This window comes from Salmo trutta, chromosome 29 (assembly GCF_901001165.1).
Source record: "Salmo trutta chromosome 29, fSalTru1.1, whole genome shotgun sequence".
Taxonomy (NCBI): Eukaryota; Metazoa; Chordata; class Actinopteri; order Salmoniformes; family Salmonidae; genus Salmo; species Salmo trutta.
The window spans coordinates 12,275,673-12,302,950 of record NC_042985.1 but is presented as its reverse complement, the minus strand read 5'-3'; the positions used below and the strand labels follow the sequence as shown (position 1 = coordinate 12,302,950).

Here is a 27,278-nt window from a genome sequence, read left to right as displayed (position 1 = left end):
GTGGAGCCCCATTCTCCTGCCTGACCTGTCTGATCATACTGTCAGGACGGGCGTGTCGTGGATAGCAGGACAGAAAAAAGTTGGTTCCAGCAGAAGTGGGAGCTGATTATTAAGTGACATCATGGGGTCTTGTTTATGGGGCTGTGTGTGTTAGTGCATACAATCTGAATTGCTTTTATAAAATAAACAGACACTCTTAAACTTCATAGTTGCAATAAACGTGTTTACAGCCAACGTCAGTATAAACTACAGTAATTTAGTTGACTCTTTGGGCGTGATGACTGTCCAGAAATAATGTTCTGTTCCCGACTTCCCGACTGTACAATAGCAGAATAATTCATAAAACACTGTCATTAAGGCTAGACTAAATCATCTCAACCATTTTGAATGAAATTCGATGTCCATTTTGGTGTCCCGTACATGTTGGGACTAGGAAGTAGTCTGGCCAGTCCAGTGTGAACCACAGAAGACAACCCATGGGTTTGTCCTAAATGGCACCCTAATACCTTTTGACCAGAGCCCCATGGGTCCCTGGTCAAAAGTAGTGCACCAAATAGGGAATAGGGTGCTTTTTGAGATACATGCCATTGATGACCACTCTACCGCTCTGTTGTAACACTGTCCGACCCCTGAGGGATTTCCATTGTGGGTCAGACCAGTCAGACCATAGTCCTGTCTGTGTCTCACCCATCCAAACATTCCCTGGCTGAGTCCCAAATGGCACCCATCTAAATATGGTACCTTTTACCAGGGCACATAGGGCTCTGGTTAAAAGTAGTGCACTATATAGGGAATAGGGTGCCATTTGGGACAGGGCATCTATGACCCAATACAAGACTCTCCTGGCTGGGCAATAGACTGGTGTTTATAGTAGTAATCAGACCCTCTTAGCGCCTCATCTCCCTGATATTAACACAGGCTGGTATGTCTAGCCCCTGGCCAAGGCTTTCAACTACACTCTGACTATATGTTAGCACTGTGTGTGTTTGTGTGTGGTTTTACTATCCTTGTCACAAAATCTTAGTCACAAAATGTTACATCTAAATAAGATGTTTGGTGCAGTATTTCTCAATTGTAAAAATGTGTGTGAAAACGAGTCATCTATAATTGAATGACAACAAACACTTAATTGAAGAATCCCTACTGTTGACCAATGACCGACGAAGGGCCGTAGGCTCCGAACATCGTCTTTCCTTGAAAAAAAGCTCTGTGCACGAACGGCCCAATAAACCCTTGCCGAAGAACAAAACGAACAAAAACATCACAAAATGTAATAATATACAGTGCCCTCAAAGTATTAATCAATAGAGAAATATCTAATTTACATAAGTATTCACAACCCTGAGTCAATATTTTGTAGAAGCACCTTTGGTCCGATTACAGTTTTGAGTCATCTTGGGTATGTCAGTATCAGCTTTGCACATCTGGATTTGAGGATTTTCTCCCATTCCTCCTTGCAGATTTTCTCAAGCTCTGTTAAATTAGATGTGGAGTGGCTATGAACAGCAATCTTCAAGTCTTTCCACAGATTTTCAATGTGACTCAAGTCTGGGCTTTGGCTGGGCCACTCAAGGACTTTCACATTCTTCTGAAGAAATTCCAGCATTGCTTTGGCTGTATGCTTGGGGTCATTTTCCTATTGGAACGTAAATCTTCACCCCTGGTCAAAGGTCTTTTGCACTCTAAAGCAGGTTCTCATCAAGGATTTGCCTGAATTTTGCTCCATTCATTGTTCCCTTTATCCTTACCAGTGTCACGCCCTGGCCATAGAGACGGTTTTATTCTCTATTTTGGTTAGGCCAGGGTGTGACAAGGGTGGGCATTCTATGTCCTTTTTTCTATGCTTTGTATTCCTTTGTTTTGGCCTGGTATGGCTCTCAATCAGGGACAGCTGTACATCGTTGTCGCTGATTGGGAGCCATACTTAGGCAGCCTGTTTTCCTTTGGGGTTTTGTGGGTAGTTGTTTTCTGTGTTGACCTGGTAGAACTGTTGGCTTTTGTTTTCTTCTTTTATTTAAAGTGTCATTAAAGTTAATAAGAGCACTTACCACGCTGCATCTTGGTCTCCTCTGTTAGACGATCGTTACAACCAGTCTCCCAGTCCCTGCCGCTGAAACGCTTCCACCACCATGCTTCATGGTAGGGATGACGTTAGACGGGTGATGAGCTGTGCCTGGTTTTCTCCAGACAACACTTTCCATTCAGGGAAAAAGGTTACATTTTTGTCTCATCAGACCACAAAATCCTTCGCTTATGCTCTGTCTTACAGGTGCCTTTTTGCAAATTCCAGGCATGCTGTCATGTGCATTTTTCTCAGGAGTGGCTTCTGTCTGGCCACTCTCCCATAAAGCCCAGATTGGGGAAGGGCTGTAGAGACTGTTGTCCTTCTGGCAGGTTCTCCCATCTCAGCCAAGGAACTCTGTAGTTCTGTCAGTGGTCATTTGGTTCTTGATCACCTCACTGACCAAGGTCCTTCTTGCCCGGTTGCTCAGTTTGGTCGGACGCTCTAGGCAGAGTCTGGGTAGTTCCATACTTTTTTTTCCATTTCCCCATGATAGAAACCACTGTGCTCTTGGAAACTTTCAACATTCTAGAAATTGTTTTATACCCTTCCCCAGATATATGCCTCATCACAATTATATCTCGCAGATCTACGAACAGTTCCTTGGACTTCATGGTATAGTTTCTGCTCTGACTGTCAACTGTGGGACCTTATTTAATCATGACCAAACAATTGAATTGGCCACAGGTGGACTCCAATCAAGTTGTAGTGACGTCTCAAGGATAATCAAAGGAAATTGGATGCACCTGAGCTCAATTTGGAGTGTCATAGCAAAGGGGTGTGAACACTAATGTAAATTAGATATTTCTGTATTAAATTTTCAATAAATTTGCTAACATTTCTATAAACATGTTTTCACTGTCATAATGGGGTATTGTGTGTAGATGGGTGATAAAAAATTCAGGCTGTAACACAACAAAATGTGGAATAAGTCATGAATACTTTCTGAAGGCACTGTATGCACAAAGAGTTTCCAACTGTTTCAGATGGGGAGCAAGCGGATGCACACACACACACATTTTGAATGGGAATGAACTTGTCACGCTTGTCGTCGGTACAGGAGGACCAAAACGCAGCAGGTATGTGCAGGCTCATCTTGACTTTTATTTACTATCAAAATGAACACCCAAAATAACAAACAGAATTACGATCGACAAAAAACAGTCTTGTAAGGCCCAAGGCTACACACAGAACAATCACCCACAAATAACAAACACACCCTAATATATGGGACTCTCAATCAAAGGCAGATAGACAACACCTGCCTTCAACTGAGAGTCCCAACCCCAATTAACCAAACATAGAAACAGACATACTAGACTAACATAGAATACCTGAAAACCAAACAGTGCCCAAAAACCCCAGAATACTTAAACCAAATGCCCCTTCAACAAAACACACCACCCCGAACCACATAAAACGAATACCCTCTGCCACGTCCTGACCAAACTACAATACTAATTAACCCTTATACTGGCCAGGACGTGACAGAACTGTTTGGTCCACACAAGGATTTTAAAACGTGTGTGTGTGTTTTTGGCAAGAGGAGAGACAGAGTGTGTGTGCGTGTGTATGTGCACGAACACATGTATGTGGACAGAGTGCAAGTGCACCGTAAAAGCAAAGGTTGCACACAGAAACAACAGTTGCCAGCTGGAGTGCTCCATGCATCTGGGATGAATAACATCTGCTTTACAGTGTGTTTAGGATAGATGGATCAGAAGAGAGTGTAACCCTCTCTGTTCTCTCTCTGCAGGCTGCAAACCAACCCTCTACTCCCCCAACAGCTGGCCAAGATGAGCTCATTTGTTATGGTTGGGGTTGTGATAGAAGATAGGGATTCTGTAATGAGAGGGGCCCCATAACTACACAGCAGGCAGAAGTCAACAGAAAGTGAGTAAGTAAAACAAGCTTACATTTTCATTTTGGGTTCTAATGGGGGTGCAATAGTTGAACTAAACTCAGGAGGCATTTCTAAGTTATATTCTTCAGTAGTCAATAGGTACAGTGTTGGGACTGTGACACATTTTTTGTTGTTTTGGCTCTGGACTATGAGGTTAAAATGCAGACTGTCAACTTTAAGGGTATTTTCATCCCTATCGGGTGAACCATAAAAAAAATGACAGGACTTTTTGTACATAGTCCCCCCATTTTAGGAGACCAAAATTCACTTATGTGTACTAAAGTAGTAAAAAGTTAAGTATTTGGTCTCATATTCATAGCACACAATGACTACATTAAGATTGTGACTTCACAAATTAGTTGGATGCATTTGCTGTTTCTTTTGCTTGTGTTTACGATTATTTTGTGCCCAATAGAAATTAATGGTAAATAATGTATTGTGTCATTTTGTAGTCACTTGTATTGTAAATAAGAATAGAATATGTTTCCAAACACTTCTACATTAATGTGGATGTTACCATGATTACGGATAATCCTGAATGGTGAATAATGATGAGTGCGAAAGTTACAGATGCACAAATATGATATCCCCAAGACTTGCTAACCTCTCATCATTACAATAACAGGGAGGTTAGCATTTGGGGGGAGGTGGAGGGGTGATATTTGTGCATGCACTAATATTTATTCACAATTCATTCATGATTATCTGTAATCATTGTAGCATCCACATTAATGTAGAAGTGTTTAGAAACATATTCTATTCTTAATTACAATGAAAGTGACTCCAAAATGACGCAATATGTTATTTACCATTACTTTCTATTAGACACAAAATAATCGTAAACGCAACCAAAACAAACAGCAAATGCATCCAACAAATTTCTAAAGTCACAAGGTTGATGTAGTCATTACGTGCTAAGGAATATGGGACCAAATACTACACTTTTGACAAATGTAATCCACATATACTGTAAATTAATTTGTCAAAATGCTTTTGATCCCCTAAAATGGGGGACTATGTCAAAAACGTGGTGTTATTTATAAACGGTTCACCGATATGGATGGAAATTAAAACTGACAGTCCGCACTTTAACCTCATAGTCATTGCATCATTGAAAATCCAAAGTTCTGCAGTACATAGCCAAAACAACAAAAAGGTGTCACTGTCCTAATACTTTTGGAGCTCACTCTATATATCATTATTTAAAAGTCAACAAATGTATATGCCCCTTTAAAGTTTTAGAGACTCTGGGGAAAGTGACTCAATTCATGCAGTGTATTAGAGCATGTCAGTCATTATTTCTGCTGACCTGGCAATTATGCATTGGGTCCGTTTATAATGAAAACAAATGGTCAGATGGATCGGCTTTGCTTTGTTTCTAATACATTCACACAACCGTAAATTACTTGAGGTTTTTGGGAAAACTTGTAGATTATTTTCATATATTCTTTTGAAGCCAAGTACTTGGGTATGGTTTTTGTGTCATCATTGCGGTCAGAATCCATAGTGCCACTATAACCACAGCGGGTACATTTTTTGAGGACGGTCCAAGAACTCCGCATACTTACCATTTTGTTCTGCTGAACATCCATAAGAAACTGCATCTCTCCCTTTTCTTTGATATAATATTTTGGGGTTTAATAAAACTCGAAGAAGAAAAGTCACGCGGCATTGTACCAGCTAGTTGTAAAACTGTAAGTAAATAATAATCACCACATGAAGAATATCATAAAACAGATGACAAATTAACGGTGTCAGGTTGAAAAAGATTATTCTGATTCAGGTTGATAAATGATATTACTCGTATCGTCACTACATAGTTTGATAAGTTGTTTTACTGGAATCGTCGCTATGTGTAAGTAATGTCAGGTGTGCAGAACAGGAGACAGTATCATATTCCTTACCGACTTTCTGGGAAATTGACTATTACGGTGCATATAGCCTCTATAGGTTTCTATGTTATAATCAAAGACTATTAAGATCAAGAAGTCTAATTGAGATGTTGACTCAAAACACATGTATTGTTGCCTATTGAATATTTTGAGTACTGTTTTTTTTTGTGACCAAATGTTATTTTTTTAAATAATCTGTAAAACACAGAACACATTGAAATGTAATAACCTCCAAACACAACAACCCCTACCCTCCACCCCATGGCAAACCTCTGAGAAATGAACAGGAAAAAAGACTATAGACATGAAATGAAATCGCCTTTCAGATCTAGTATTCAGGGAAATGAACTGCAGTAAAATGTTTTAGATGGATTTAATTGTATTATGCATTTAGTTCCCGTATTTGGGTCAGAAGCACAGACATCTGGAGCAAGAGCACAGACAAATTATTGCTAAATTAAGATGTTGTTTTCACATCAGCTTTTGACTAGGAGCCAAAGTTTACTACGTAGTAAATAAAACAAAACAAAAATGTTAATCTACAACCATTGCAATGCTCAAACAGTGACATAAACTTCAGTTGCAGATTTGCCATACAAAACACATGATACTGCCACCTATTGGCAGTTTATAGATACGACTACTGTTAATATGCAAGTGGAACGTAACAGTATTAGGGCTAGGGAGATAGGCCAGCAGCAGGGGAGAGAGAGGCTAGTGCTAACTGGGATCCTTGAAGTTTAAATGTTAAATGGTTAAGATAAGGGTTAAGGTTAGGGTTATCGTTAGGTAAGGTTTATGTTTATGGTTAGGGTAAGGGTAAGGGCTACGGTTAGGGTTAGGGTTTAGGGTAGGGAGATCCCAAGGATCCCGGATAGCACTAGCTGTGGAGAAATGTCAGGGGGCTGAGATTGGGATCAGTCAAAGTCAGTGGTTCCCACACCCTTTACAGCTCTTAACATGTTTTTCTTAGACCCACCACATAATCTAAATCAATGTGTCTGAACAGGCCCCAGTCTTTAGCCGCGACCCAGAGGGAATTATCTGTGACCCTCCTCTGGGTCCCGTCCCATCATATGGGAACCACTGGGAAGGGGGTCCAGTCAAGACACCATCCCAACTCTATTTGTGTACCTTCTCCCTGCATTGTGCACCTTCTCCCTGCATTGTGCACCTTCTCCCTGCATTGTGCACCTTCTCCCTGCATTGTGCACCTTCTCCCTGCATTGTGTACCTTCTCCCTGCATTGTGCACCTTCTCCCTGCATTGTGCACCTTCTCCCTGCATTGTGTACCTTCTCCCTGCATTGTGCACCTTCTCCCTGCATTGTGCACCTTCTCCCTGCATTGTGCACCTTCTCCCTGCATTGTGCACTGGTTCGTTCCCACTCAAGGATTTAAAATAATTGAAATGGTGGTTGAATTGGCTGAACAGATATCAGCCCAGTCCTTTTATATCCATGAAGGGAGTGAACAAGTGCACACTTCGGGGAGAAGGGAGAGTATTATAATTAGGCTAAAGACACTATACTCGTACCCCAGAGCCTTATATTTGCTTGTATCCTCTGTGGTTCAGTGACAAGTATGATGGTGGCTCACCCTCTCCCACTGCTGGCGATATTGCTGCAGCTGCTCCTCTCCTGCTTGCCCGCCCTCGGATACTCCAACAGATTCTTCTACCAAGACATTCTCAACGGAAACGGCAATGGAGAGAGTAGGAGCATACACTTATGTTTTATGAATGAAGAGTTGAACATGAGTACATGCCTTAGGTAGGGGCAATGCATCCACCTTCCATGTAACATACACATAAATGTTTTGCAATTGAAAACGATAGTGAGCCTTTCTTATTGAACAAGTCCAGGTAGTTCCTCCCTCTTTCAGGCCCTTGGTGCCTAATGAACACGACCCATAAATGGCTTATCAATTCAAACTCTCTGAGGAGGTTGCACAGACCCAAATGAAGTCTGACTAACTGCTGTTTTGTGTGTATTTTCCTTTCTAGTCCACTTTAACGGTGTAAAGCTCCATGTGGACTCCTCCCAGCCCTCTGTGTTCGCTTTGCGGGGGAGTAACGCAACCCTATCCTGCCGATACTGGTACGAGCCAGAGTTGAGCTCCCCCAGGAGGGTGCGGGTGAAGTGGTCCTGGCTGCCCGTCATGGGGGGCCATGAGACAGACGTTCTAGTGGCCATCGGGCCCCGCATTCACAGCTTTGGGGATTTCAGGTACTCTATTCTTGATGCAGTCCCGTTCATTCTAAAACCATTAAGATCATTTGTGTATAGTGAGTGTTTTTATTTCTATACTGTAGTTCTTAAGCTCCCACCTTTGATTTTTATAGTTTTTTTTTATTTTGTATTCCTTTCATTTTTATACTGTCATTCTTTCATTGTCATTCTTTCATTGTTATAATTGTGTCACAAATTCCGTATTATGTACCTTGCATTTCTTTTCCTGCATTTTTGTGAATTCAGGGCTTCCTCGCAAAGACACATCTGTCGAAATGGGACTTCACTGTATAAATAAAGGTTAAATAAAAAAAGGCTTAATTCACACTCGGCAGAGTTGGAAAAAGTACCCAATTGTCATACTTGAGTAAAAGTAAAGCTATCTTAAAACAGGATTGGTGGGTCCCCTGCGGGACGGTTGAGCTAACGTAGGTTAATGTGATTAGCTGTCACGTCCTGACCAGTAAAGGGGTTATTTGTTATTGTAGTTTGGTCAGGACGTAGCAGGGGGTGTTTGTTTTATGTGGTTCAGGGTTTGTTGGCTATGTGCTTATGTAAGAGGGGTGTTTGTTTTATGTGTTCCGGGGTTTTTTGGTCTATATTCTATGTAAGTGTATTTCTATGTTTAGTTAATGGGGTCGACCTTCAATTGGAAGCAGCTGCTCCTTGTTGCTTCTGATTGAAGGTCCTATGTATAGGGGTGTTTTTGTTATGGGATTTGTGGGTAGTTGTCTCCTGTTTTGTGTCTGTGCACATGACAGGACTGTTTAGTGTTGGTCGTTGTTTTGTATATGTGATTTGTTTGTTTTTCCTTCTTTTGATTTAATAAAGAAGATGAGTATACATGTTCCCGCTGCACTTTGGTCCAATCCTTACGACGCCCGTTACATTAGCATGAGGTTGTAAATGACTCAATAATTGTTTTTAAGCCACCCAGTAAAATACTACTGGAGTTAAAGTCCAAGAGTATCTGGTCTTAAATATACATACAGTAAGTATCAAAAGTCAATGTGAATGCTTTAAATTAAATTCCTTATATTAAGAAAACCAGACTGTCAGATTCTAGATTTAAAGACAGCCAGGGGCACACTCCAAAACTCAGACACAATTGGCCAACGCAACATGAGTTTAGTCCACCAGAGCAGACATGGGGGTGATTGTGTGTTATATTGATAAGTGTGTGAATTGGACACTTTTTGCTGTCCTGCCTGAGCTTTTCAATGTAACAAACACTTTGGGGTGTCAGGAAAAATGTATGGGACTAAAAAGTGTATTTTCTTTAGGAATGAAGTGGAGTTAAAGTTGACAAACATATCAATATTCAACTAAAGTGCAGATACCCCAAAAACTACGTAGGTAGTACTTCAAAGTATTTTTATTTTGTTACTTTACACCACTGACACTCTGGGCTGTATAGATGAGGAAAATGCATTTCACACAACTGTTGTGATACAATGGATCATTTTCTGCACAAAAATGTTTATACATCTGTTGAACACATTGATGATAACAAAGTCTTCTATTTATCTGTCAGGGACCGGGTGTATCTCAGACAGGACTCACCAGGAGATGCTTCGCTGGTCATGACTGAACTCCAGCTCAATGACACGGGTCGTTACCGCTGTGAGGTCATCGACGGGCTGGAGGACAAGAGCGCCACTGTCGACCTCGAGCTACGAGGTAGACTATATTATAGTGCCGTATAACAACCTCATTTGTGAGTGCCATCCAGCCCCTCCCATCACTACTGTACTCACACACATTAAAGGTGCAATCTGCAATATTTACAGCTATTATGTGGTCATTAAAATAATTAAATATTATATAGCCTATCCATTGATTCTTGAAAAATGTGCTTAGTACTGTTCATCTGCCTTATCCCATCTTATTGATGTCATGTACTGTCATGCACTACATCTACAGTTCCCTCTATGGGTGGAAGTGTTACATTGGTCCAGCCCCATCTCTCAGCTTCAACTAAGTTAGGCTAACCAAGTAAGGCTGCTGTTTGGCTGAGAAACTAATGAAGGATTATGCCTTTAAAGTCATTACATATCTCTTGCTCCCCTCCAGGTGTGGTATTTCCCTACCAGCCTCCTCACGGCCGTTACAACCTGACCTACCATGATGCTCAGCAAGTCTGCCAGGAGCAGGACTCCACTCTGGCCACCTTCGAGCAGCTGTTCCAGGCCTGGGAGGAGGGGCTGGACTGGTGCAATGCAGGTTGGCTGGCTGACGGGACAGTGCAGTACCCCATCACCAAGCCCCGGAGCCCCTGTGGGGGACTCGGCCTCGCCCCCGGGGTTAGGAGTTACGGTAGACGCCACCGCCACCTCCACCGCTACGATGTCTTCTGTTTCTCCTCCTCCCTCCGAGGTGAGACACACACACACACACACACACACACACACACACACACACACACACACACACACACTATACAGGTACACACACTATACAGGTACACAGACTATACAGGTACACACATTATACAGGTACACACCATACAGGTACACACACTATACAGTTACACACTATACAGGTACACACACCATACATGTACACACACCATACAGGTACACACACCATACAGGTACACACACTATACAGGTACACACCATACAGGTACACACACTATACAGGTACACACACTATACAGGTACACACACTATACAGGTACACACACTATACCGGTACACACACTATACAGGTACACACCATACAGGTACACACACTATACAGGTGTACACACTATACAGGTACACACACTATACAGGTACACACACTATACAGGTACACACACTATACAGGTACACACACTATACAGGTACACACACTATACAGGTACACACACTATACAGGTACACACACCATACAGGTACATACTATACAGGTACACACACTATACAGGTACACACCATACAGGTACACACCATCCATGTACACACCATACAGGTACACACAGTATACAGGTACACACAGTATACAGGTACACACAGTATACAGGTGTACACACAGTATACAGGTGTACACACTATACAGGTACACACACTATACAGGTGTACACACTATACAGGTGTACACACTATACAGGTGTACACACTATACAGGTACACACACTATACAGGTACACACACCATACAGGTACACACACCATACAGGTACACACACTATACAGGTGTACACACTATACAGGTGTACACACTATACAGGTGTACACACTATACAGGTACACACACTATACAGGTACACACACCATACAGGTACACACACCATACAGGTACACACACTATACAGGTACACACACTATACAGGTACACACACCATACAGGTACACACACCATAAGGTACACACACCATACAGGTACACACACTATACAGGTACACACACTATACAGGTACACACACTATACAGGTACAGAGATAATGCAGATATAGAGATAATTCACCCTACAACTAGAGTCAAGCACAGTCCATCTATTGTGTAACATTCTGTTATATGCATTTGAAGAAATCTGCAATTGACTCTTACTGTAACTTTCATTTTGTGGTGAACTTTCAGTGAGCTCCTTTAGATGCATAACTTTGAATTGATCACCTTATACACCTCCGGTCTCTGCCATGTCCTCTTCTCCAGGTAAGGTCTACTACCTCCAGCACCCCCAGAAGCTCAACCTCACTGAGGCCCAGCAGGCGTGCCTCAACGACGGGGCCCAGATAGCCAAGGTGGGCCAGCTCTACGCCGCCTGGAAGTTCATGGACCTGGACCGCTGTGACGCCGGATGGCTTGCTGACGGGAGCCTGCGCTACCCCATCACCAACCCCCGCCGCAACTGTGGCCCCCTGGAACCAGGGGTCCGCAGCTTTGGGTTTGCCCCACCGCACCACAAGCACGGAGTGTACTGCTACAGTGCAGGTACGCGGTAAATCTGATATACGTGATAAAAGTACATACCACCCTTAGGTCATACCATTTACATCTCTCGTAGTAGGTAGGGGAACAAAACGAAATCCATGTGAATGAATGTTGACATGCATAGAAATTCAAGATGCTATGGTGAGAGGGCTGTGTTATGATGTAAAGTTATGGTATGGTGTGTGAGGCCCTCTACTGTGGTGAAGGCTTGTCAAAAAATAATAATACTGGGATACGATGGCCTGGTGGTTGTGTTTCAGGGTTATAGTCCTCGCTAGTCTGTCAGCCTCCCTTGTGATTTAGACAAGCAGGTTAGCACCATGGTGAACAACATGCATGTTCCACACAGGGTTAGCCACTCACTGTAACAAAAGGAACATTTTGTTCAATGTCTTCTCCCTGGATTGGGATGTCCTTGCTCTTTATGTTAAAGGGTATCTTTTTTCTAGAAGTTTTACCTCATATTCATTATATCTAGGACAATACCAGTCTACATATGGAAATGGAGCGTTTCAATGTTTTGTAGTCAAAAAGATGGAAGAAAGGGTTGTAACCAAATTACTCCCAGTGATGTTGTCTGTAATTTTCAAATAAAAACAAAGACTTTCATACAATGACTTTCCAGTCTTCAAAAATCCTTGTTTTAATTTGAAAATGGCTCCCGGTGACATCACGGGGCGTAATTTTCTCAGAACCTTTTCTTCTACCTTGGGTGCATTCGTAAATTCACTCTGGCTATCTACTCCGATTTCAGAGCACTCTCGTCGGAGTGTGCCAGAGCGCAGAATAACTGATGAATTAGTGTACTCTCAACACCTGTTGTATATGGCCGGTGTCAGTAAACGTCGGCAAAAAAGCATAATTAAATTGTTGCCAGCAGCACAGTTACAATCACCAACACTCTGGATAACATGGGCAGAGGGAAGTGTTCTCTCATTTATGCCTGGAAGTAGCTAGCAAACTAGCTAACTTTAGCCAGTTAGCTTGGGTGCTTGACTGCTGTTGTGAGGCCAGAATGCTCAGAACAACCCTACTCCTCGGCCAGAGCATCCAGTGTTCGCTCTGAACGCTCCGAGAGCAAAACACTCTGAATTTATGATTGGACAATCTGACAACTCTCTGAATTTACAAATGCCCAGAGCACACTCTGAGCGCTCTCTAGCACTCCAGAGTGAATTTACGAGCGCACCCCTTGTTGCCTACAAAACCATTTCACATATGCAGACACTGGTATGGTGCTGGATGTAACAAATATGAGGTTAAACTGTGAAGTGTTCCTTGAATTAATCTATGACTGATCCTCTAATGTCATGTATGAATATTATACTTAATAATAATAATATCATTCTAATATTAATATGTTTAATAATTCTGGACCCACTTAAATCTTGCTGTAGGCTATAATGTGATCCATCACTAAGTATGAATGAATCTGTATTTAAACTCTGACCTCAGTTTCAACTGCAATATTATGCATATTTTTATTTATACTTCATGTATTGTATTTATCTGCTGTACTCTCTTTGTAAACATATTTGTGTATGACATAGGAGCTGAACTCAGAATTAATAAGTAATTAATTAATTCATTATCAAGAATAACCAGTTCTGTGATGATTTATAAGTTGTTTTTATGTTTATCTCAAAAACCAGTACTTATCTTTTATACTGTATGGCCTGTACCTCACTTGGTTGGTTGGTTTGATTATGTAGGTGGTGGGTTTTACATGGTTTTAGATGATAACGGACACGTATACTAACTTATTTTTGTAAAATAAATAGTCAACATTTTGATTCATGTGTTAATGATTTTGCGTACGTTGGAGGCATGCTTGGTTTGTTTGTGTTTTTATAATGTTCAGTTCAATTCAAACATTAAATCCTTGCACATGTACCAGGCTTAGCAGTGCTACTTCCTCGCTCACAACATCCTTACCAGTACTTGATCTTGCACCCTCTGCCTCGCCAACACAGGTGACCACCCTGCTTGACAACGAACTAACCAGTTGCGCCACAAAAAAAAAAGATCCAATTCAATGGCACTATTGGCAACATTTCAAGCTGCGGAGTGAGCTAACAGCACAATCTTATCTCCGAGCTAACAGCACGATCTTATCTCCGAGCTAACAGCACGATCTTATCGCCGAGCTAACAGCACGATCTTATCTCCGAGCTAACAGCACGATCTTATCTCCGAGCTAACAGCACGATCTTATCTCCGTTACACTCACACCAGAGGAAGCTGGAGGGAGGAGCTATAGGAGGACGGGCTCATTGTAATGACTGGAATGGAATGAATGGAACAGAGTCAAACGTGGTTTCCATATGTTTGATGTGTTTGATACAGTTCCATTTATTCCATTCAGCCAATTACAATGAGCCCATCCTCCTATAGCTCCTCCCATCCGCCTCCTCTGACTCACACACAACCCAGCTAACAATTCCTATGTCTGAAACCTTTGTGGAATGTTATGTTTTAATGTTCTTACGTGAAAGTGTCCAGTTCTTTGTGAGTTTCGGCAATGTTTCATTTACGTCAATGAGCACATCACCAAATTATAATTAGCATGTTTTGCCATGAAGTTTTTAACATGTTCAGAAAAACGTTAAGGTTGGGATTCAATGCAATTGCGGGTTATAGTTATTGAGGCTTTTAAAGGCAATGTTCCCGCGTTTACAAAGATCCCATTCATGATAAACACTGTAAATGTCAGCTCGATCGTAAATTGCCTTTAAAAAGTACAATGCCTATACCTATAACCCAGGATGGGATTGAATCCTGACCTAACACTTTGTGTCCTGCTCTACCTCAGCATCCATCTGTTCAAGCATTGCAACACTGCTATTAGCAACTTTAATACATGATTACACTGCTATTAACAACTTTAATACATGATTACACTGCTATTAACAACTTTAATACATGATTACACTGCTATTAACAACTTTAATACATGATTGCACTGCTATTAACAACTTTAATACATGATTACACTGCTATTAACAACTTTAATACATGATTACACTGCTATTAACAACTTTAATACATGATTGCACTGCTATTAACAACTTTAATACATGATTACACTGCTATTAACAACTTTAATACATGATTACACTGCTATTAGCAACTTTAATACATGATTACACTGCTATTAACAACTTTAATACATGATTACACTGCTATTAACAACTTTAATACATGATTGCACTGCTATTAACAACTTTAATACATGATTACACTGCTATTAACAACTTTAATACATGATTACACTGCTATTAACAACTTTAATACATGATTTTATGAATTTATTTCACCAGGTAGGCTAGTTGAGAACAAGTTCTCATTTACAACTGCGACCTGGCCAAGATAAAGCAAAGCAGTGCGACACAAACAACAACACAGAGTTACACATGGAATAAACAAGCGTACTGTCAATAACACAATAGAAAAAAGAAAGTCTATATATAGTGTGTGCAAATGGCGTGAGGAGGTAAGGCAATAAATAGGCCATAGCAGCGAAGTAATTTCAATTTAGAAAACCAACACTAGAGTGATAGATGAGCAGATGGTGATGTGCAAGTAGAAATACTGGTGTGCAAAAGAGCAGAAAAGTAAATAAAAACAATATGGGGATGATTGGGTGGGCTATTTACAGATGGGCTGTGTACAGCTGCAGCGATCTGTTAGCTGCCCAGATAGCTGATGTTTAAAGTTAGTGAGGGAAATATACTGCTCAAAAAATAAAGGGAACACTTAAACAACACATCCTAGATCTGAATGAAATAAATAATCTTATTAAATACTTTTTTCTTTGCATAGTTGAATGTGCTGACAACAAAATCACACAAAAATAATCAATGGAAATCCAATTTATCAACCCATGGAGGTCTGGATTTGGAGTCACACTCAAAATTAAAGTGGAAAACCACACTACAGGCTGATCCAACTTTGATGTAATGTCCTTAAAACAAGTCAAAATGAGGCTCAGTAGTGTGTGTGGCCTCCACGTGCCTGTATGACCTCCCTACAACGCCTGGGCATACTCCTGATGAGGTGGCGGATGGTCTCCTGAGGGATCTCCTCCCAGACCTAGACTAAAGCATCCGCCAACTCCTGGACAGTCTGTGGTGCAACGTGGCGTTGGTGGATGGAGCGAGACATGATGTCCCAGATGTGCTCAATTGGATTCAGGTCTGGGGAACGGGCGGGCCAGTCCATAGCATCAATGCCTTCCTCTTGCAGGAACTGCTGACACACTCCAGCCACATGAGGTCTAGCATTGTCTTGCATTAGGAGGAACCCAGGGCCAACCGCACCAGCATATGGTCTCACAAGGGGTCTGAGGATCTCATCTCGGTACCTAATGGCAGTCAGGCTACCTTTGGCGAGCACATGGAGGGCTGTGTGGCCCCCCAAAGAAATGCCACCCCACACCATGACTGACCCACCGCCAAACCGGTCATGCTGGAGGATGTTGCAGGCAGCAGAACGTTCTCCACGGCGTCTCCAGACTCTGTCACGTCTGTCACGTGCTCAGTGTGATCCTGCTTTCATCTGTGAAGAGCACAGGGCGCCAGTGGCGAATTTGCCAATCTTGGTGTTCTCTGGCAAATGCCAAACGTCCTGCACGGTGTTGGGCTGTAAGCACAACCCCCACCTGTGGACGTCGGGCCCTCATACCACCCTCATGGAGTCTGTTTCTGACCGTTTGAGCAGACACATGCACATTTGTGGCCTGCTGGAGGTCATTTTGCAGGGCTCTGGCAGTGCTTCTCCTGCTCCTCCTTGCACAAAGGCGGAGGTAGCGGTCCTGCTGCTGGGTTGTTGCCCTCCTACGGCCTCCTCCACGTCTCCTGATATACTGGCCTGTCTCCTGGTAGCGCCTCCATGCTCTGGACACTACGCTGACAGACACAGCAAACCTTCTTGCCACAGCTTGCATTGATGTGCCATCCTGGATGAGCTGCACTACCTGAGCCACTTGTGTGAGTTGTAGACTCCGTCTCATGCTACCACTAGAGTGAAAGCAACGCCAGCATTCAAAAGTGACCAAAACATCAGCCAGGAAGCATAGGAACTGAGAAGTGGTTTGTGGTCCCCACCTGCAGAACCACTCCTTTATTGGGGGTGTCTTGCTAATTGCCTATAATTTCCACATGTTGTCTATTCCATTTGCACAACAGCATGTGAAATGTATTGTCAATCAGTGTTGCTTCCTAAGTGGACAGTTTGATTTCACAGAAGTGTGATTGTCTTGGAGTTACATTGTGTTGTTTAAGTGTTCCCTTTATTTTTTTGAGCAGTGAATAAGTCTCCAGCTTCAGCGATTTTTGCAATTCGTTCCAGTCATTGGCAGCAGAGAACTGGAAGGAAAGGCGGCCAAAGGAGGTGTTGGCTTTGGGGGTGACCATTGAGATATACCTGCTGGAGCGCGTGCTACGGGTGGGTGTTGTTGTCATGACCAGTGAGCTGAGATAAGGCGGAGCTTTACCTAGCATATATTTATAGATGACCTGGAGCCAGTGGGTCTGGAGGCGAATATGTAGCGAGGGCCAGCCGACTAGAGCATACAGGTCGCAGTGGTGGGTGGTATAAGGGATGGCACTGTGATAGACTGCATCCAGTTTGCTGAGTAGAGTATTGGAAGCTATTTTGTAAATGACATCGCCGAAGTCGAGGATCAGTAGGATAGTCAGTTTTACGAGGGTATGTTTGTCGGCGTGAGTGAAGGAGGCTTTGTTGTGAAATAGGAAGCCGATTCTAGATTTAATTTTGGATTGGAGATGTTTAATATGAATCTGGAAGGAGAGTTTACAGCCTAGCCAGACACCTAGGTATTTGTAGTTGTCCACATATTCTAAGTCAGAACCGTCCGGAGTAGTGATGCTAGTCGGGTGGGCGGGTGCGGGTGCGGTTGAAAAGCATGCATTTGGTTTTACTAGTGTTTAAGAACAGTTGGATGCCACAGAAGGAGTGCTGTATGGCATTGAAGCTCGTTTGGAGGTTTGTTAACACAGTGTCCAAAGAAGGGCCAGATGTATACAGAATGGTGTCGTCTGCGTAGAGGTGGATCAGGGAATCACCTGCAGCAAGAGCGACATTGTTGATATATACATAGAAAAGAATCGGCCCGAGAATTGAACCCTGGGGTACCCCCATAGAGACTGCCAGAGGTCCGGACAACAAGCCCTCCGATTTGACACACTGAACTTTGTCTGAGAAGTAGTTGAAGTGAACCAGGCGAAGTAGTGAACCAGGCGAGGCAGTCATTTGAGAAACCAAGGCTGTTGAGTCTGCCAATAAGAATACGGGGATTGACAGAGTCGAAAGCCTTGGCCAATTAGTGAGGGAGAGCCTCAAATAACCCCTTAATTTGTATATATCCACTGTGTACATTAATTGTGGCAAAGTTGGTCAACATGTAAGCGCAAGTCTGACCATTTTTATCCCCATAATGCAACACATTTGGAAAGGTGGTGACCAACAATGGTCAACGACTTTATAAAACAGAGCCACTCGTACACACGCAATTCCTAATGAGGCATGTACAACTGCCTTACCCTATCACAAACCCAAAATATGTTGTTTTACTCCATTGTTTGTAAACATTGTCTTTGTAAACAAACAATGTATCCCTTCAAAACATGGTTAAAACTATAATTTAGATCTCATGGACTGTCTGCCTTTGCACCTGTGGTTACATTGCTCCAGTCCTATCCTTCAGCTTTATTACAATTCCAGTGGCAGGGCTGTTGTTTGGCTGAAAAATCTAATTACATTACAGTGATTACATATCTCTTGCTCCCCTCCAGTTGTGGTGTTTCCCTACCAGCCTCCTCACGGCCGCTACAGTCTGACCTACCATGATGCTCAGCAAGTCTGCCAGGAGCAGGACTCCACTCTGGCCACCTTCGAGCAGCTGTTCCAGGCCTGGAAGGAGGGTCTGAACTGGTGCAACGCAGGTTGGCTGGCTGACGGGACAGTGCAGTACCCCATCACCAAGCCCCGGAGCCCCTGTGGGGGACTCGGCCTCGCCCCCGGGGTTAGGAGTTACGGTAGTCGCCACCGCCACCTCCACCGCTATGATGTCTTTTGCTCCTCCTCCCCCCTCCGAGGTGAGAGATTTTTAGACTTCTGTACATCCCATAGAAAAAGATCAACACTGTGTAACTGTATGTGTACACTCTTAGGAAAAAAAGGTTCCAAAAGGGTTCTTCGGCTGTCCCAATAGGAGAACTCTTTTAGGTTCCAGGTTGTACCATTTTTGGTTCCAGGTAGAACCCTTTTGGGTTTCATGTAGAATCCTCTGTGGAAAGGGTTCTACATTGATCCCAAAAGGGTTCTTCAAAGGGTCCTCCTATGGGGACAGCCGAAGAACAATTTTAGGTTCTAGATAACACCTTTTTTTCTAAGAGTGTAGCTTTAGATATGCTAAGCTTGGATTTGGATGGGTAGACAACACAGTTTCCCTTTCTCTTCTCCAGGTAAGGTCTACTACCTCCAGCACCCTCAGAAGCTCAACCTCACTGAGGCCCAGCAGGCGTGCTTCAGCAACGGAGCCCAGATAGCCAAGGTGGGCCAGCTCTATGTCGCCTGGAGGTTCATGGGCCTGAACCGCTGTGATGCCGGATGGCTCGCCGACGGGAGCCTGCGCTACCCCGTCACCAACCCCAGCCGCAACTGTGGCCCCCTGGAACCAGGGGTGCGCAGCTTTGGGTTCCCCCCTCCATACCAGAAGCATGGGGTGTACTGCTACAGTGCAGGTATGCAGTAAATCTGATAGATGTGATAAATCTACACATCTCACATCTCTTCTAGTATGGTAACAGATCACAATCCACAAATGAATAGGTGTATCTCATGAATAGAAATTCTAGAATGACTATATTAGGGTGCGAAGGTTGTGTTATGGTGTGAAATTGTGAGAATTTCTACTGTAGCTGGGGCCTGCTAAAAACAACTGTCTGTACTTAGTGGCTGTACATGTTTACTATGGTCCTCCTTGTGAGCAGCCTCCCTTGTTATTTACACCAGCAGGTTAACAGCACCATGGTAAACATGCATTTCTCACACAGGATCAAACACTCACTGCATCTAGCCTGTGGTCAACGAGATCAGGAACATTTGTCATAGTCCACCATTGAAGGACTTGAGATTTCCTTGCTCTGTTTTTTTTGGCGGTATTTGATAGGGACAGATATAATCTAGAGATTGAATGAACAACAGTCAGATGCAATGCACCATCATACCTGAGCTAATTTCCAGTGGTTGTCCTCAGATTAACATTGAAGTACACTAGTTAGTATTAAAACATCTACACAGTTGTTCTGATGTCATGAGCCAGATCTTTACAGTATGCATATCTATGACTGTTGATAGATGTGTCACAGTGTTATATTGTAATATAATGTATGAATACTATACCTACATTTTGGACCAATAATGGTCAACAACTTTAGTACATTATGGACCAACCTAAATCTTGCTGTAGCCTATAATGTGATCCCTCACTGTGTGAATGAACCTGTAGTTAAACCCGGACCTCAGCTTCAACTGTAATATTATGTGTATTGTTAGTTAAACTTCATGTATTGTATGCATTTACTCTTCTCTCTTTGTAAACATTTTCCTGTACGACATAGGAGCTGATCTCAGCTGATATTTTTGTTAAATAAATTGTCTACCTTAAGAGGCTTTTGATTAATCTGTTAATGATTGTGAGAGGCATGCTTGGTTTGTTTGTGTTTTTAAAACCATTCAATTCAATCCAAAAATGTAATCCTTCACACACAATCCGCAAAGCCGAAGACAGGAAAGACTAGTAACATCTGTGTTTGAGAAACAATATCTATTATTGTAGTATAGAAAACGACTAGAAACAACGTATTTCTTTATATCCCTGCCTTGTTTTCCAACCATATAGACGGATAGAGGACACACTTGCCAGTTTTTGCAAAGCCAGTTTTTGCAAAGCCAGTTTTTGCAAAGCCAGTTTTTGCAAAGCCAGTTTTTGCATGGGCAGCGCCAGGGATTAAAGAGGCAATCTGCAGTTGCTGCATTCATTTTTAGACTTTTTAATGAATTATAATTACCCATTGATTCATGAAAAATATAATTTATACAGTAGATGAGCTTAGTTTAACTGTCGCACCCCATTAGAACCCAAAATATAAGATTGTTTTACTCCATTGGTTTGTAAACAATGTACAAGTAAACAAACACTTTGTAGCCTCAAAACATAGTTAATTAACCAACCATGCTATTTTGTTATTTTTTTTGCGTTGTTTGTAACTTATTTTGTACATAATGTTGCTGCTACGTCTCTTATGGCCGAAAAGAGCTTCTGGACATCATAACTGGGATTACTCACTTCAAATTGGAGGAGTTCTTCTTCAATGAGTCGGACGTGAGGGATATACTACAGACACCCGCCCAAGCCCAGATCCCCGTGATTCGCTGGAAAAGGAAACGTAGGTTTCGCGGAAAGGCATCAGGATGCCTTGTGAGGATCAGGCAACGAATGGCTAATCTGCCCTTGCCGTCTGTTCTGCTAGCTAATGTACAATTGCTGGAAAATAAATGGGACGAACTGAAAGCACATATATCCTACCAACGGGACATTAAAAACTGTAATATCTTATGTTTCACCGAGTCGTGGCTGAACGACAACATTAAGAACATACAGCTGGCGGGTTATACACTCTATCGGCAGGACAGAACAGCAGCCTCTGGTAAGACACGGGGTGGGGGCCTATAAATATTTGTAAACAATAGCTGGTGCACGATATCTAAGGAAGTCTCAAGGTTTTACTCGCCTGAGTTAGAGTATCTCATGATAAGCTGTACACCACACTATCTACCTAGAGAGTTTTCATCTGTAATTTTTTTGTAGCTGTCTACATACCACCACAGACCGAGACTGGCCCTAAACCGGACTCAATGAGCTGTATTCCGCCATAAGCAAACAGGAAAACGCTCACCCAGAGGCGGCGCTCCTAGTGGCCGGGGACTTTAATGCAGGGAAAGTTAAATCAGTTTGAACAATTTCTATCAGCAGGTTAAATGTGCAACCAGAGGGGAAAAAAATTCCAGACCACCTTTACTCCACACACAGAGACGCGTACAAAGCTCTCCCTCGCCCTCCATTTGGCAAATCTGACCACAACTCTATCCTCCTGATTCCTGCTTACAAGCAAAAATTAAAGCAGGAAGCACCAGTGGTCAGATGAAGCAGATTCTAAACTACAGGACTGCTTGGCTAGCACAGACTGGAATATGTTCCGGGATTCTTCCGATGGCATTGAGGAGTACACCACATCAGTCACTGGCTTTATCAATAAGTGCATCGATGACGTCGTCCCCACAGTGACTGTACGTACATACCCCAACCAGAAGGCGTGGTTTACAGGAAACATTCGCACTGAGCTAAAGGGTAGAGCTTCCGCTTTCAAGGAGTGGGACTCTAACCCGGAAGCATATAAAAAAATCCCGCTATGCCCTCCGGCGAACCATCAAACAGGCAAAGCATCAATACAGGACTAAGATCGAATCGTACTACACCGTCTCCGACACTTGTCGGAAGTGAATGGGCATGCAAACTATTACAGGCTAGAAAGGGAAGCACAGCCGAGAGCTTCCCAGTGACACAAGCTTACCAGACGAGCTAAATAACTTCTATGCTCGCTTCGAGGCAAGTAACACTGAAACATTCATGAGAGCATCAGCTGTTCCGGACGACTGTGTGATCACGCTCTCCACAGCCGATGTGAGTAAGACCTTTAAATAACATTCACAAGGCTGCTGGGCCAGACGGATTAGCAAGACGTGTACTCTGAGCATAAGCAGACCAACTGGCAAGTGTCTTCACTGACACTTTTTGAGTCTGTAATATCAACATGTTTCATAGTCCCTGTTCCCAAGAACACTAAGGTAACCTGCCTACATGACTACCGACCCATAGCACTCACGTTTGTAGCCATGAAATGCTTTGAAAGGCTGGTCATGGCTCACATCAACACCATTATCCCAGAAACTCTAGACCCACTTCAATTTGCATACCGCACCAACAGATCCACAGATGATGCCACCTCTATTGCACTCCACACTGCCCTTTCCCACCTGGACAAAAGGAACACCTATGTGAGAATGCTATTCATTGACTACAGCTCAGCATTCAACACCATAGTGCCTCAAAGCTCATCACTAAGCTAAGGACCCTGGGACTAAACACCTCCCTCTGCAACTGGATGCTGGACTTCCTGACGGGCCACCCCCAGGTGGTAAGGGTAGGTAACAACACATCCGCCACACTGATCCTCAACACGGGGTCCCTCAGGGGTGCGTGCTCAGTCCCCTCCTGTACTCCCTGTTCACTCGTGACTGCATGTCATCGAAATGTACAGCTGTGTGTCATCCGCATAGCAGTGAAAGTTAACATTATGTTTCCCAATGACATCACCAAGAGGTAAAATATATAGTGAAAACAATAGTGGTCCTAAAACGGAACCTTGAGGAACTGTAACGGTTGTCGTCGGGAATGGAGGACCAAAACGCAGCAGGAATGTGGATGCTCATCTTGTATTTTATTTTAAATAAAGGTGAACACCAAAATAACAAACAAGGAAAGAACGCATGAACAACAAAACAGTCTTGTCAGGCTCACACTCAGCAAAACAAGAAACAACCTCCCACCCCGAACCACATAAAACAAATACCCTCTGCCACGTCCTGACCAAACTACAATAACAAATATCCCTTATACTGGTCAGGATGTGACAGTACCCCCCCCCCCCCCTAAAGGTGCAGACCCCGGATGCACCTCATAAATAAAAATAAATTAAAAAAACAACAACAAAAAAATCCCCCTAAACTAAAGGGAAGGAAAGGAGGGTGGCTGCTGTCACCGACGGCACTTGTGCTACACCCCCCCTTCCCAACCCACCTATACAGGTGGTGGTTCAGGCTCCGGCCTACTGTCCTCCAGAATGCAGACAGACTTGATTAGTTTCGGGCCGTAGGCAGACTCCCCTTGTTTCGGATCGTAGGCAGACCTCTTCCTTTCCACACTGTAGGCAGACTCATTAAATACATAGTTAATCATTTTTAGTTCCGGATCGTCAACTGACTTACTTAGCTCCGGGTTGCTGATAGACTCCTTTGGTTCCGGGTCATAGGCAGACTCACCCGGTTCTGGGTCGCTGACAGACCCCTTCGGTTCCGGGTCACAGGCAGACCCCTTCGGTTCCGGGTCGCAGGCAGACCCCTTCGGTTCTGGGTCACAGATAGATTCCCTCGGTCCCGGGTCGCAGGCTGACCCCCTCGGTTCCGGGTCACAGGCAGATCCCTTTGATTCCGGGTCACAGGCAGACACCCTCGGTTCCGGGTCGCAGGCAGACTCCCTCGGTTCCGGGTCGCAGGCAGACTCCCTCGGTTCCGGGTCGCAGGCAGACTCCCTCGGTTCCGGGTCACAGGCAGACTCCCTCGGTCCCGGGTCGCAGGCAGACTCCCTCGGTTCCGGATCACAGGCAGTCTCCCTTGGTTCCTGATCACAGGCAGTCTCCCTCGGTTCCGGACTAGACACTGTTGCCGGATACTCTGGACTGCACACTGGTGCCGGATACTCTGGACTGCACACTGTTGCCGGATACTCTGGACTGCACACTGTTGCCGGATACTCTGGACTGCACACTGTTGCCGGATACTCTGGACCGCACACTGTTGCCGGATACTCTGGAGTGCACACTGTTGCCGGATACTCTGGACCGCACACTGTTGCCGGATACTCTGGACTGCCCACTATTGCCGAACTCTCGAGGCTGGGCTGACGCACTAGAAGCCTGATGCGTAGTGCTGGTACTGGAGGTATCAGCCTGGGAACACGCACCTCAGGGCTAGTGCGGGGAGCGGGAACAGGCCGAGTCGGACTGGGCTGACGCACTGGAAGCCTGATGCGTGGTGCTGGTACTGGAGGTATCAGCCTGGGAACACGCACCTCAGGGCTAGTGCGGGGAGCGGGAACAGGCCGAGTCGGACTGGGCTTACGCACTGGAAGCCTGATGCGTGGTGCTGGTACTGGAGGTATCAGCCTGGGAACACGCACCTCAGGGCTAGTGCGGGGAGCGGGAACAGGCCGAGTCGGACTGGGCTGACGCACTGGAAGCCTGATGCGTGGTGCTGGTACTGGAGGTATCAGCCTGGGAACACGCACCTCAGGGCTAGTGCGGGGAGCGGGAACAGGCCGAGTCGGACTGGGTTGACGCACTGGACCGTAGAGGTGTACTGGCGGTCTCGAGCACAGAACTGACATCGCTTTTACTGGCTGGATGCCCACTACCCCCTGGCAAATGCGGGGCGCTGGTATAGCGCGTACCGGCCTAAAAATACTTGGCCTCGCCACAGTACCCATTACCCCGAAGCACGGGACCTGTCCATTCACTGGTTGCCCAGAAAAGGTACGGGGATTTGGCCTGGGGCTCAAACCTCGCCCAGCCAAACTACCCATATGCCCCCGCCAAAAAAAAATCTTGGGGCTGCCTCTCGGGCTTAAACGCCAGTCGTGTTCCTCGGTAGCGTTCCCGGTCCTTACCCGACTTCCTCCATGGGCCCTCTCCGGCCAGAATCTGCTCCCACGTCCATTTCTCCCGCCAGTCCATGTCGAAATCCCTTTGCTCCTTACTCCGCTGCTTGGTCCATTTGTGGTGGGAGGTTCTGTAATGGTTGTCGTTGGGAATGGAGGACCAAAACGCAGCAGGAATGTGGATGCTCATCTTGTATTTTATTTTAAATAAAGGTGAACACCAAAATAACAAACAAGGAAAGAACGCACGAACAACAAAACAGTCTTGTCAGGCTCACACTCAGCAAAACAAGAAACAACCTCCCACCCCGAACCACATAAAACAAATACCCTCTGCCACGTCCTGACCAAACTATAATAACAAATAACCCTTATACTGGTCAGGACGTGACAGGAACACCAAAATTTACAGTTGATTTGTCAGAGGACAAACCATCCACAGAGACAAACTGATATCTTTCCAACAGATAAGATCTAAACCAGGCCAGAACTTGTCCGTGTAGACCAATTTGGGTTTCCAATCTCTCCAAAAGAATGTGGTGATCGATGGTATCAAAAGCAGCACTAAGGTCTAGGAGCACAAGGACAGATGCAGAGCCCCGGTCTGACGCCATTAAAAGGTCATTTACCACCATCACAAGTGCAGTCTCAGTGCTATGATTGGGTCTAAAACCAGACCGAAGTGTTTCGTATACATTGTTTGGCTTCAAGAAGGCAGTGAGTTGCACAACAGGTTTTTCAAACATTTTTGAGAGGAATGGGAGATTCGATATAGGCCGATAGTTTTTTAAATTTTCTGGGTCAAGGTTTGGCTTTTTCAAGAGAGGCTTTATTACTGCCACTTTTAGTGAGTTTGGTACACATCCGGTGGATAGAGAGACGTTTATTATGTTCAACATAGGAGGGCCAAGCACAGGAAGCAGCTCTTTCAGTAGTTTAGTTGGAATAGGGTCCAGTATGCAGCTTGAAGGTTTAGAGGCCATGATTATTTTCATCATTGTGTCAAGAGATATAGTACTAAAACACTTGAGTGTCTCCCTTGATACTAGGTCCTGGCAGAGTTGTGCAGACTCAGGACAAGCGAGCTTTGGAGGAATACGCAGATTTAAAGAGGAGTCCGTAATTTGCTTTCTAATGATCATGATCTTTTCCTAAAAGAAGTTCATGAATTTATCACTGCTGAAGTGAAAGCCATCCTCTCTTGGGGAATGCTGCTTTTTAGTTAGCTTTGCGACAGTATCAAAAATATATTTTGGATTGTTCTTATTTTCCTCAATTATTCCCCCTCAGGATACTGAAAAGATTTGGCATGGGTCCTCAGATCCTCAAAAGGTTTTACAGCTGCACCATCGAGAGCATCCTGATGGGGTGCATCACTGCCTGGTATGGCAACTGCTCGACCTCCGACCACAAGGCACAACAGAGGGTAGTGCGTATGGCCCAGTACATCACTGCTTTCCATGTTGTCTGTTGTCTGTAGCTTGTGAGGTGTGGAAACACTTTGTTGTTTTTATGGATTTTGTCTTGTTGCTTTTTGTTCTATGTTGCTCTGTCTGTATGCTACATCTTGCTTGTCCTATGTTGCTCTGTCTGTATGCTATGTCTTGCTTGTCCTATGTTACTCTGCGTGTGCTCACTGTTCTATGATTGTCTATATTGTAATTGTTTTTAATAACCTGCCCAGGGACTGCGGTTG

General features: G+C 43.9%; 1 protein-coding gene across 4 annotated transcripts; it reads left to right on the top strand.

Annotated features, from left to right (window-relative positions):
- The first annotated feature begins 3,789 nt into the window (after positions 1-3,789).
- LOC115166936 (hyaluronan and proteoglycan link protein 3) lies at positions 3,790-26,908 on the top strand. Of its 4 annotated transcripts, none has more exons than XM_029720887.1 (9): positions 3,790-3,959; positions 7,433-7,570; positions 7,862-8,084; positions 9,622-9,767; positions 10,161-10,463; positions 11,725-12,003; positions 18,819-19,121; positions 19,491-19,769; positions 26,873-26,908. In XM_029720887.1, coding segments are annotated over exons 1-9 (1,680 nt in total). In that variant the 5' UTR covers positions 3,790-3,958; the 3' UTR covers positions 26,881-26,908. The 4 variants fall into 4 exon arrangements, with proteins under 4 accessions (XP_029576747.1, XP_029576744.1, XP_029576743.1 ...); XM_029720884.1 differs by lacking the exon at positions 26,873-26,908 and adding an exon at positions 20,082-20,697 and having other exon boundaries at positions 3,790-3,955; XM_029720883.1 differs by lacking the exon at positions 26,873-26,908 and adding an exon at positions 20,082-20,697.
- Positions 26,909-27,278: the final 370 nt, after the last annotated feature.

What these genes read in the sequence shown, in the direction of transcription:
- LOC115166936 (XM_029720884.1), top strand. An exon ending in CACAGCTTTGGGGATTTCAG is followed by an intron (nt 8,085 to 9,621) that starts GTACTCTATTCT and finishes TTTATCTGTCAG; the next exon opens with GGACCGGGTGTATCTCAGAC. An exon ending in TTTCTCCTCCTCCCTCCGAG is followed by an intron (nt 10,464 to 11,724) that starts GTGAGACACACA and finishes CCTCTTCTCCAG; the next exon opens with GTAAGGTCTACTACCTCCAG.